We start from the raw sequence: 12,145 nt of genomic DNA on the forward strand, positions 1-12,145 counted from the left end.
GTAGCCCACCACCCACCAGAGGTTGCGGAAAAGAAAGGATACAGAGGAAGTGGACCTGTTTACAAATGTTTCTTTGGAGCCACCCCTGTGTGTGTTGTCTGGAAATCAGCAGTTCAGTTCACAGCTTGATCCATTTGCAAACACTTCACCGGTATATTAGCAGTCTAGTTCAGTAGAGTCAGGATAGCAGACAGGAATCAGTAGCAGTGGGACTACCTAGCAGAGACAGCCAGGCCTCAGCCTCGGCACAAGTCAGCAGGAGGGACCAGGACCAACAGGAAGGCCAGAAGTTCTTGGCTGTGCCTTTTTTGAGGGAAGAGAAGATCAGTGAAGACAAGAGACCAAAAAGCATTGCACAGCTAGCTCTATAAGCAAGCCAAGCTCAGCCTCCATCACTCTCCGTTGAGTCCTTATTTATACCCTCCAGACATCACGTGTCTTCCATGGGTCTTGCCTTAGCACATGCATCTGTCTCAGTTGACATCACTCTGCCAATCAGCTGGAATCTGAAGAAGTGGCAAGAAACTGCAGCACACCACCAGAAGGGTTTTTGGTGTTTTTCTCTCTATGGAGTCCCAACAAGTGCAGCCCAACTACTCGATGTAAGTGTGAGCTTAGCGAAGAATCCATCACGTGTCCTTTCACGTTCTTGCTTTAGCAGAACATCCTTTCTCCTGTGTCTGCTTCAGCTAAACATTCCTTCACATGTTTGCCCCAGCAAAACACCATCCAAAGGATTTTCCAAAGAACCTTAAGTTTCCACTTCCTGGGGCTGGTTAGAGTACTGGAAGCAAGTTTGTTAGCCCTCCAGTAATAGAATAGATGTTTCTATGAAGATGGTCAGCACCATCTTCATATGGGCCGTAGTGGTGCATGCCTTTAATCTCAGGGAGAGGCAGGTGGATCTCTGTGAGTTGAGGCTAGCCTGGTCTACAGAGAGAATTCCAAGATAGTCAAGGGTGCACAGAGAAACCCTGTCTCAAAAAGTCAAAATAAATAAACACATAAAATGGCCAGTTCTGAGACCACACAGCCACCTGGCGGAATCCTGCAATGGAGAGATTATAGAAAGGGAAGATCATCTATCCAGTGTCACTTGCCTCTTGCTGGGCAGCAAGGCTACCATACCTGCTTGGGGTCCTAGACAAAATGAAGAAATCCAAGGCGAGCTGGGCGTGGTGGCGCACACCTTTAATTCCAGCATTCCGGAGGCAGAGGCAGGCAGATTTCTGAGTTTGAGGCCAGCCTGGTCTACAAAGTGAGTTCCAGGACAGCCAGGTCTATACCAAGAAACCCTGTCTTGAAAAACAAAACAAAACAAAACAAACAAACAAGCAAAAAAAGAAATCCAAGGGGAAGATGAGGATTGGGGTGGAGATGGCAAGTTTTTATTTTTATTTTTTTCTCACCTGTTCTTTAGGGTCCCAATATCATCTGCTCAAGGCAACATGTGCCCGCAGTGTTGGCTGCAGTAGCAGCAAATATCTGGTCAGGGATTGACTGGAATCTGAGGGTGGCCAAGGGGTTCAGGAGCACAGAGGCCCTAGGTGCAGACTTCTGACCTGAGGGGTTGCCAAGCCTTCCTGCCAAACCCACCTCAGCTCTCAGGGAGCCAGGCTTGCTGCAAGGCTTCCTGCTTTGTATGCGATTGGGGTTTGGGAGGTCATGGTGCAGTCATTGGATGTTCCAGAAAATGTATGGAAGCAAAGGCTGCCTTGCCCGTCTGGACACTCATGCTAAGGCCCTGAGCCAGTGCAGGCAGTTTAGATGATTATCAGGACCAACAATTACAGTAGAAGTCTTTCTTGAACTGATCAAAAACAACCTCAGGGTGATACATCTGTTTGTCCTGGGGGAAACCAGGACCCATTTAGAGGTGTGAAGAGAAAGTTGAGGGGAGCTAGTAAACCCCAAGCTATAGTCCCACTCCTTACTTAGTCACCTGGGGACCATGAGACTGGCATACCTCAGTTTCCTCATTTGCCAACATACTGATTCCCTTCTTTTTTTTTTTTTTTTAAAGATTTATTTATTTATATTTTATATGTAAGTACACTGTAGCTGTCTTCAGACACCCCAGAAGAGGGAGTCAGATCTCGTTACAGATGGTTGTGAGTTGGGATTTGAACTCTGGACCTTCGGAAGAGCAGTCGGGTGCTCTTACCCACTGAGCCATCTTTCCAGCCCTACTGATTCCCTTCTGCTGGGGCCTTTAACCAATTTGATGTTGCAAGCATTTGCTAAGCCTTAAGAAAACCCAGGATCAAAATAAACAAGCGAACAAAAAAGCTGGGTGTAGTAGTGCACACTTTTAATTCCAGCACTAGATAGGCAGAGGCAAGTGGATCTCTCAATTAGAAGCCAGCCTGGTCTACAGAGTGAGTTCTAGGCCAGTCAGGGAGGCCAGCCTGAGAAACACTGTCTCAAAAAACAAAACAAAACCGAAACAAAAAGAAAGAAAACAAAAACCGTCCAATCCTGTGATCCCTTTCTGTCTCCTATTTCCCATCTTCAAGCTCTGAAGAACCTCTACTCTTCAGGTGTCTGTGTCTCCTTCCAACCCGTCTTCTGCTCACACACCCCATGAGGGGTATGTCGTCCACCCGAAGAGTCTCAGCTCAGGGCCTCTAAATAGAATCCAGTTAAGTGCCAATCAAATCTTTCCAAAAGGCCTCCCCGCTGTTGCTCGTGTCCTTGCACAGTCTCCCTTGGATCCTGTCCACGCTCCCCATCCCGCCCCTTCAGCTGTTCCATCTATGTTGTCTTTGCATGCTCAGCTTGTGTTCTGAGCTCTAGCCCCCCTACTGACTTGACAACGTCTCATCTCAGAACCACACCAAACTCAGCATGCTAACGTGGAACTCACGCCTTTCTCTTGCTCCATAAACCTACCTGAGCCTGCAAAAAAAATCTGCAGGGATCTTTGACACACTTCTTCCCATCAGCATTGTCTTTTTGTTGTTGTTGGGGTTTTTTTGTTTGTTTGTTTTTTTCGAGACAGGGTTTCTCTGTGTTGCCCTGGCTGTCCTGGAACTCACTCTGTAGACCAGGCTAGCCTCGAACTCAGAAATTTGCCTGCCTTTGCCTCCTAAGTGCTGGGATTAAAGGCGTGCGCCACCACAGTGACCCATCAGCACTGTCTTAGGCCATTTCCTGTTGCTTTAATAAAATGCTTGATACTGGGGGCGCTGGAGAGATGGCTCATCGGCTAAGAGCACTGACTGCTCTTCCAGAGTTCCTGAGTTCAATTCCCAACAGCCACATGGTGGCTCACAACCATTTCTAATGGGATCTGATGGGATCTGGTGTGTGAAGACAGCTACTGTGTACTCATACATAAATAAACAAATCTTTAAAAAAAATTGATACTGGATTATTTATTCATTTAACGAAACAGGATGTCAAGTAGTAGTCCATGCTGGTATCAAACTTCTGGTCCTCCTGTCTCTTCTTAAGGGATGGGATTACAGGACTCAAATTTATAATCCCCCTGCCTCAGTCTCCTAAACTCTGGGATTACAGTTGTGACTTTCTGATTTTTTTTTTTTTTTTTTTTTTTTTTTCAGTTGTGACTTTCTAAATCGAGCTTCTGCACCGTGCTTCTAGAACAAACAGACTCTTGCTTTGGGCACTGGCCAGTCACGCCAAGTGGTCTGCAATTACATTGCCAGCTAACACTACACTCCCATGTTACAGTCCATAAATTTCATTTCTGAGAATTTACAACTACTCGGAATTGCAGTCTTCTCAATTAGTTAGTTAGTTCAGCTAGTTTGGCATGGTGTGGCCTCCATTATAAGATCAGGCTGAATCATTCGTTCTCTCTTGCTCCCTCCTCGCTAAACCGCTTTAAATAGGATCTCAGGATCTCCATCAAAAAACAAACAAAACAAAACAAAACAAAACAAAACAAAACAAAAAACCCGGGAGAAAGCACACCCATAAAGACTCCAGGAAACAAGAAAGTCGAAGAAAGTAGGCTGATGGGGAGGGGTGGGGGCAAGAGCCGCGCTTGCGCAAGGCGCCTCTGCTGCGCCTCCTCCGCTCCGCCGGGGGCGCTGTGGATAAGCTCCGGGGCAGCCCGAGCCGCTCTAGCCCCTCATCCCGCCACTCCGAGAGCCTGGCGCGCCGCGGGGTCCTCCAAGATGGCGGCGCAGAGGAGGAGCCTGCTCCAGAGTGTGAGGAAACCGACCCGCTCTCCGGGCTGGGAGGGTTGGGAGCTCGGGTGTGTCCTCGGGTGCAGGAACTGTTGTCTTTAGATGGCAGAGCATGGCCCTCTCGCCCCAGAGGCCTTTGGGGGCTTGCAGCGCGCGAGACCCGCCGCCGGCTGGCGCCGCGCCTGTTCTGCGCGTGCGCGTCGCAGGCCGGGGCCTCTGGGGGGTCAAGGGCGCCGGGGTCCTGCGGAGTGGGAGCGTCCTCGAGCCGGAAGGGGACGTGGCGCCGCCGAGCGGGCCATCCGGAGCGCGGACACGACTAATAATAAATAGCCCCCCGCTTGTGTAAGGCGTGCAGTATCTCTGGCATTGTGTGGACCGCCTCGCGTTTATAAGCTTCGCCAGTAGCACCGGAGAATAGTTAGCGACTAAAAGTTTTTACAGAGGAGGAAACCGAGGTCAGGCAGCTGGTGAGCGGCAGAGGCAGGATTAAAATTACCCAGTCTGGTTCCAGAAACACCCCTAAGATTTAGGCTCCTCAAGTGAGGGCGTAGGGTTTTGCTTCTGCCTCCCAGTTCACCGGGTCCCGGTGAAGGTTTGGCTCCAGGCACCCCGACCTGGTCATCTGGACCTTCACGGTTTGATGTAGTCTTCCCGTCCCTGCATCTTACTCATATATGTGCAGTTACACATGTATGTATGTATGTTAGCTCAGAGTACTGTTTGGATCTGCCAGGACAGGGCGGGGATCCCTTGGCCTTCCTTACCGTGGCACTCTGTAGGAGTTGCCTCTGGATGTCTGCGTCCCCATTGAACCAGAATGTCGCTTCCTTGAAGACAGGAGCCTCTTAGCGTGTTGACTTCACCGCCCTGCCACCCTTGCATGCTAGATGCTTGGTCAGTGTCTGTCACAGAATGAGGAAATCGGTCAGGAACTAGGTCTTGGCTTTTCAAGGGTGAGGGGAAGTAGCTTGTCTGGCCTAGAGGATCTGAAGCCAGAGGGAGAAGTGGGGGAAGAGAGGGATGGCCTTCCCTTCACTATTGTGTGCCTGCTCGGGCCTTTTGTAAAACCCTGGGAGTAGAGAGGTCTGGCTCTCTGTTTTGTAAGGTCCCAGAGGGCAAGGCCCTTGTATAAATGTCCCCATTGTAGAAAGCGTCTGGGGAACACTGATAGGATTGTGACCTTGAGAGAAAGAGGGGCTGGGAAAAAAATAGTGACTGATGCCGACTGAGTTGGCTTGCTAACAAGAGAAAGGTCAACTGGGTCAAGTATCTTCTGTCTCTTCGTTGTGATGGGACCCAAAGAACACCAATTAGGGCAGAGTGTAGGCTTTTCCCAGCACCCAGAGAATGTGTTCTCTGTATGCTGGTGGACTTTAAAAAGGGGGAGGGAGGGTCGGCTTTAACCCGTAGTGTCTTGATGCTAGGGAAGGAACAGGAAAAGATAACTGTGTAAGGCCCCTTCCATCCTCAGGATGAAAGGACATACCTACCGAGAGGAATCCTGGTGTCCCAGCCAGGCAGGGTGCAGGGCTTGCCGACCTGTCCTTCGTCCTATGTCTGGTGAGAGAGCAGCTCCAATATCTGTCTTCTGCAAATGACCTTGAAAGCTGCTAGTCTGGGTCTCTTGGGAAGATGAAAGGGCAGGGTGCCCATTCTCACTGTGCTGTCCGCCCAGCTTGGGAAGAGGAGTGTGTGCCCCAGCACCGTGGCTAAGTCATAGTCAGTGTGGACTTCCATAGGGAACCCTGGACCTGCCACAGAGAACTGCAGGGGATTCAGAGGGTGTTAAGTCTCAAACCCTGAAGAATAGCTGAGGTCTCAATTTAACACATCAACGTGAACCTGGCTGCCAGGTTCTCCCAGCATCCCTCAGGCTGTTCTTCCTATAGAATTGAACCATTTTGGTGACCCACCTCTTTGTACCTTTGTCTTTTGGGCTGCTGTACCCCATTCCCTTGCTTTCCCTTCCCTTCCTTCCCCCTCCCCCATGGCTTAGGGTTCAACAACTGACTCTCATAGATGTCTCTGCCTCTGCTCTCCCATGTTTCTACAGTAAGAACCTTTCTCCTCTACCACACCCACACCTAGGAGCAGTCATGGCCTTTCCTTTTTAGTTTTTTTTTTTTTTTTTTTCATTCAGTTTTTACAAGACAGGAGGGACACCCAAGGGGAATAGAATGTATTTAACTAAATATGTATGTGAGGGGTCTGAAAATCCATGTGTCAGTTAGAACTAGTGTGTTGACAGGTAGTGAACAGTTGTGGAATAGGTTGGTAATGGGCTCATGTGGGTCTTGAAGGGGCATCATCCTTGGGCAGTTTGGTAGTTTCTGGAAGAAAAGGCCTTCTGAGGGATTTTACCTATTATCTCTAGTCAGTGTGCTTTAAAAGGGTTTGATTTGGGGGATTTTGAATTTGAGGGCTTCCTGGGTAGTTGGTTTGTTTTTAATTTAGTTTAATTTTTTTAAAATTCCATTTTGCCTGCATGTAAGTGTTCTGGGTGCATGTCTGGTGCCTGTGGAGGGCAGAAGAAGGTTCCAGATTTTCTGGAACTGAAGTTAGACAGTCGTAAGGTTCTGACAATTGAACTTGTGTCTCCTGAAACAAAGGTCAATGTTCCTGGCTACCAAGTCATCTCTTTAGTCTGAGTTTGTTTGATTGTCTTGAGACAAAGTCTCACTATGTAGCACTGGTTGACCTCTAGCTCACTATATGGCCTTGAACTTGGAGATCTGTTTCCGAATGCTGGGGAGGCATACACCACTACACTCAGCTAAGAAAAGTGGTTTTAATTTTAAAGAAAATCTTAGAATGGTGGTTCTCAGCCTTCCTAATGTAATCCTTTAAAACAGTTCTTCATGTTGTGTCTCCCAACCACACAATTATCTCATTGCTACTTTATAACTAATTTTGCTACTTGTTATGAATCATAATGTAGCTATCCAACAGGTAGGATATCTGATACAGAACACCTGTGACCTCCAAAAGGGTCTTGACCCGCAGGTTTTGAAGACCCCAGCAGTAGCAGCCTGAAAAAAAGCCTGTGAGTGTCACAGATTTACCCTACAGTTTCCCCAGTCCAGAAGGCCTCCCAGGAGAACCGATACTATTAAATGGACTGCCACAGTGTTTCCAATTCTAGATGGTAACAGTTAGCCGTGGGGGCTCTGCGAATACATGGCGATCCTTACCACAGAGTAAGGATCTGAGTGTGCACGTGAGGCTAGAAGGAGATCTGGTTCAACAGGACTCGGTAGCTGGTGTGGGGTCAAACTTCTAGAAGCCGATTCAGAGCAGTTTACTTTAGCCATGTGTAAGCACAGTAGAGCTTTGGAAAGAAGCTCTCCGTGACCGTTACCACAGTAATGCTTAAGGTGTGGCTGCCTCGAAACTCTTGCAAAATCCTTAAGGATGGGTTCTAGTGACTGAGAAATAGTGCTCAGGATGAAGGTCTAGGGAGGAGGAGTCTGGGATGAACACAGTAGTATGGGGAGTGCAGCTGTGGTCTGGCCCTACAGTCTGCACAGGTCACCAGGCCATGAACAGTATCCATCCCCAGCTCTCTGGCAATAACAGGTATGCAGTCTTCTATGCAGCCTTCTGTCGAAGAGACAACCCTGGGCACTGTGCTGGAGCAGGGGTGGCTGTGGGGGACGACGACGACAACATGCCCTGACAGATGCTAAACAACAAATACAGACTCTGTGTAATTTAATAATAGTTAATGAATCAGGCAGATCTTTGAGAGTTCAAGGCCAGCCTGTTCTATAGGGTAAATTCCAGAACAGATAGAACTACACAGAGAAACTTTGTCTCAAACAAAAGCAAAATCCATTTGGTTTGTTACTATGACTGTAATCCCTGCTCCTCAGGCGGCTGAATTAGACTTGAGTCCAGGCATCTGTGGCCAACCTTGGCAACATAGTAAGATGATATCCCCCAAAATATAAAAAGACAAGTTTTAAACAAACAAAGGATGTTGTCACCCTGAAGTCGTTTTTTAGACTGAAGTTTGTCATGAGAAATTATATTTATGCGATCTCAGCTGCTGCCTATACTTTTTTCCCTAGTGCACCTTAAACAAGTCCAGGGCTGCACTCAGGTGGTCGTTTGCCTAGTGTGCATGAAGTCCTATGTTTGATTCCCAGCACATCATAAAACAGAGCGTAAGGACACAGTCTTGTAATCCTGGGACTTGGGAAACTGGGCAAGAGGGTGAGGGGCTTGAATTTGACTGTATGAGGCCTTGTCTCTAAGCAAATGTGCCCACTGGAAAAAAACATATTCAGGATACACACACACACACACACACACCATGTGTATCCAGGGCTGGTGATAAGGCTCAGTGGAAGAGTTTTGCCGAGTGTGCACAAGTCCTCAGGTTCCATCCCTAGCAATAGGGGAAAAAGGAAAGAAAGAACAACGTGCATGTGTCTATACCTGAGCTGTGTACTAGCTACTCACCAGCCTGGGATGGGGGTCCAGCTGCTGGTCTGGTCTGCAGAGACCATCCCACAGTTCTTAGGAGCCTTGTGAGCGTCCATCTTGGAGTCTGACAGCAGTATAGAGCATTTGATGGAGCTCTGGAAAGCAGTGGGAGCCTGGAGTGAGTTGGCCTCAGAGAAGTGGGTCATACAAGAGGTTTATTGGAGAGAAGGAACTGCTGTCCCGCATCCTAAGCCATCTTCCCAGGGCCATTGTCCCCCCTCCAAGCTTCTTTTTGGTCTCTGTGGCAATGGATTGCTTTCACCACAGAAACACTCAGCCTTTTCATGCCATAATTTGATATTCAAGCTGTGGCCTGAACAGGGAACAGGGCTTTGTCCACTTGGCTGCCGGGGTTTTGAGATGAGTCGTGTGGGAACTATTACTGCAGACCTTGATTTCGATAAGAGTCCATGAGAATGTGAGGAATTCATGCTTAAACAAACACGCACAGGTGTTTGTGAAGCCTCTGAGGCCACACACACAAGGGTCACTATGGGTTTTCAGAGCACAGCAGGACTGTAGGGGGCTCCCTCTCAAGACAAGACCGGCAGGAATTAGGGCCTTTGATGTGGCCGCTCTCGCTCTCGGCACACTTTCTGTTGAATTTTAGGAACTGTTCTTTTGAATGAGGGAGGAATCTTGGTTCCTGTGCGCTCTCTCTCTCTCTCTCTCTCTGTCTCTCTCTCTCTCTCTCTCTGTCTCTGTCTCTCTGTGTGTGTGTGTGTTGCTCTGTGCTGAGACTTGGAGTGTGAAACACCCCCTTTTCAGCTTCCCCAGGGCTAACGCCCCCTGAGCTCTTGGCCTGGCATTTGGAGCCGTGGGAGAAAGTATGCATCAGTTAGTGCATGGGTGGAGGAGTGGGTGGTTTGTGTGAGTGGCAAATATGCGACCTTTCCAGAAATTGTTGAGCAGTATGGAGGAAGGATGAGACTTGGCAGACATGTTAATAGAATCCTCTGTGGACGATTCTTGTGGCTAGTCCCTGGCAAAACAAGAGAGGAATAGGAGCCCACGCGCAAAGCTCACTCAGCCACGACATAGCAAGAATGCTTCTGAGTGGGTCTGTAAAGTCAGGGAGAACCAAACCTTCCTGGCTCACAGCGACACAACTTTCTGCCGTTGGCTGGTTACTTGCTGAGGGCTTGTGTCTGAGGCACAAGGCTACTGGGCCTCTTGTTGACAGAGCACCCAGAGTATAGGAGAACTACCCATTTGTCACAGGTCCTACGGCACTGTTATGAGGTCAGTGTGTTACATGTGTGTCTTAAGTTTCAATTGCTGTGAAACACCATGACCAAAAAACAAGTTGGGGAGGAAAGGGTTTATTTGGCTTGCACTTCCGTACTGATGTTCATCACTGGAGGAAGTCAGGACAAGAAACCGAACGGTAGAAACCTGGAGGCAGGAGCTGATGCAGAGGCTGTGGAGGGGTGCTGCTTACTGGCTTGCTTTCCTAGCCTGGCTTGCTCAGCCTGCTTGCTTGAACCCAGGACCACCAGCCCAGGGATGGCATTATTCACAATGGGTTGGGCCTTTCCCCATTAATCACTAATTGAGAAAATGCCTTACAGCTGGATCTCATGGTGACATTGCCTTAACTGAGGCTCCTTCCTTTCAGATAACTCTAACCTGTGTCCAGCTAACACAAAACCTAGCCAGTACACCCGAAGAATACAGATTTCAAGTAGTGAGCCGTTTGACAGTACTAGACTAAACTACGACATTGGCCAGCGGTCACATGGTCAGTGACCTGAACGTGGAATGCCTAGTACTCATGCTGAAGCCGCTGGGAATAGGCTCTGAGCCCTTATGCAGCGTTCTCCTGGAGCCCAGGTCTCCACTGTGGGGTTGGGACGTGTTGGAGGAGCAACAGGAATGGCTGCCATTGGGAAGGCACTTGCTTTTCAGTTCCCTTCAGACCTCAGATGCTGTCAAGAGAAGGACTTAATTTGGTCTGTGCTCTCAACACTCTTATGACATTTTTCTCTCTGTGTTTTTTTTTGTTTTTGTTTTTCGAGACAGTGTTTCTCAGTGAAATAGCCCTGGCTGTTGTGGAACCCACTCTATAGACCAGGTTAGCATCCAATTCATAGAGATCCGCCTACCCCTGCCTCCCGAGTGCTGGGATTAAAGTCCTGTGCCACCACAGCCCATAAGTGTTCTTTTTCTTTTTCTAAAAAAAGATTTAGTTTGGTTTTAAGCATGTGCATGTGTATAGGCCTGTGTGTGTGTGTGTGTGTGTGTGTGTGTGTGTGTGTACACCTGTGAGTTCAGGTGCTAGTGGAGTCCACCGAGAGCATCAGATACCCTGGAGCTGGTGGTTGTGAGCTGTCCTGTTTTCTTGGCACTGAACATTTGGTCCTTTGGAAGAGCACCACTGAGTATCCTCCCCTCCAGCAAGGGACAGTTTCAAGACTAGCCCTGGCTAGCCTGTTCTAGGTTGGCCTTGAACTTGTGGTAGTGATCCTTCTACTTTTTCCTCCTGGGTACTGGACAGAATACTGACTGCTCATCTCTTTTAACAGTTAAAGGGGCTGGAGAAGTGGCTCAGCAGGTAAGAGCACTTGCTGCTCTTCCAGAGCTTATGGTGGGCAGTAGATTGAGTACATCTTCACCTTTTGTTTTCTAGATGTCATAAACCATATTGGCTTTCCACAATACTGGAAAAGTTTGCATTCAAAATGAAGTCCTCTGAAAAAGAAATTGACAGTTTTAAGATAAAACTGGAAGTGGATTGATGGCTTGTAGATTGATCTCAGCCTTTTGGCTAAGGTCATGTGTAAACTTGGAAGTGTATCATTTACTGAGGAGGCTGTGTGGCTGGCTACCATTAGGGAAACACCACGCTCCCCAGGTGGATTGGAGCAGGAACTTGGGCATAGATAGGACTGAGAAATGCAAACAGGTGAATTTTGCTTCCTTGTGCTTGTTGGGTAAAATTTGTCTTAATCTTACTAATACGCCAAAGCAAACATCAGGAACTTAATGTTTAAAGACAGTCAATGTAAATAAAATAAGTAGGACTTTCTTTTTTTTTTTTTAAATATTTATTTATTATATGTAAGTACACTGTAGCTGTCTTCAGACACTCCAGAAGAGAGTATCAGATTTCATTACGGATGGTTGTGAGCCACCATGTGGTTGCTGGGATTTGAACTCAGGACCTTTGGAAGAGCAGTCGTGCTCTTAACCACTGAGCCATCTCACCAGCCCCCTAAGTAGGACTTTCTTTTGGCAAGGTGCATTGCTGTAAGTCGTTGGCTTAAGTGTGCTCTCATCCCCGTGACTGTAGAGCTAAGACCTTCATTTGAGGTCTCTTTGCATTTTTTTCTTTTACATTTATGCTTATTTTGTATGTGTGTGTGGGGGAGGGTTAGAGGATTTCTGTCATTGTACCACATGGATTTGGGGGACCAAACATGGGTCTTCAGGTTTGGAAGCAAGGGACTGAGCCATCTTGCCCACCTGTATTGGGCTTTTCTTTTCTTTTTTTTTTTTTT

The 12,145-nt window shown here is 47.9% G+C and overlaps 1 protein-coding gene across 1 annotated transcript in view; it reads left to right on the top strand.

Moving 5' to 3' along the window:
- Nucleotides 1-4,122: 4,122 nt before the first annotated feature.
- The window catches only part of Tab1 (TGF-beta activated kinase 1 (MAP3K7) binding protein 1), a 30,181-nt gene continuing 22,158 nt past the window's right edge, over nucleotides 4,123-12,145 (top strand). Inside the window, exon 1 of the mRNA XM_021182961.2 lies at nucleotides 4,123-4,178. Within this exon, the coding sequence (XP_021038620.1) occupies nucleotides 4,146-4,178 (33 nt within the window). The 5' untranslated portion in view covers nucleotides 4,123-4,145. The remainder of the gene's footprint in view (nucleotides 4,179-12,145) is intronic.

This window comes from Mus caroli, chromosome 15 (assembly GCF_900094665.2).
Source record: "Mus caroli chromosome 15, CAROLI_EIJ_v1.1, whole genome shotgun sequence".
Taxonomy (NCBI): Eukaryota; Metazoa; Chordata; class Mammalia; order Rodentia; family Muridae; genus Mus; species Mus caroli.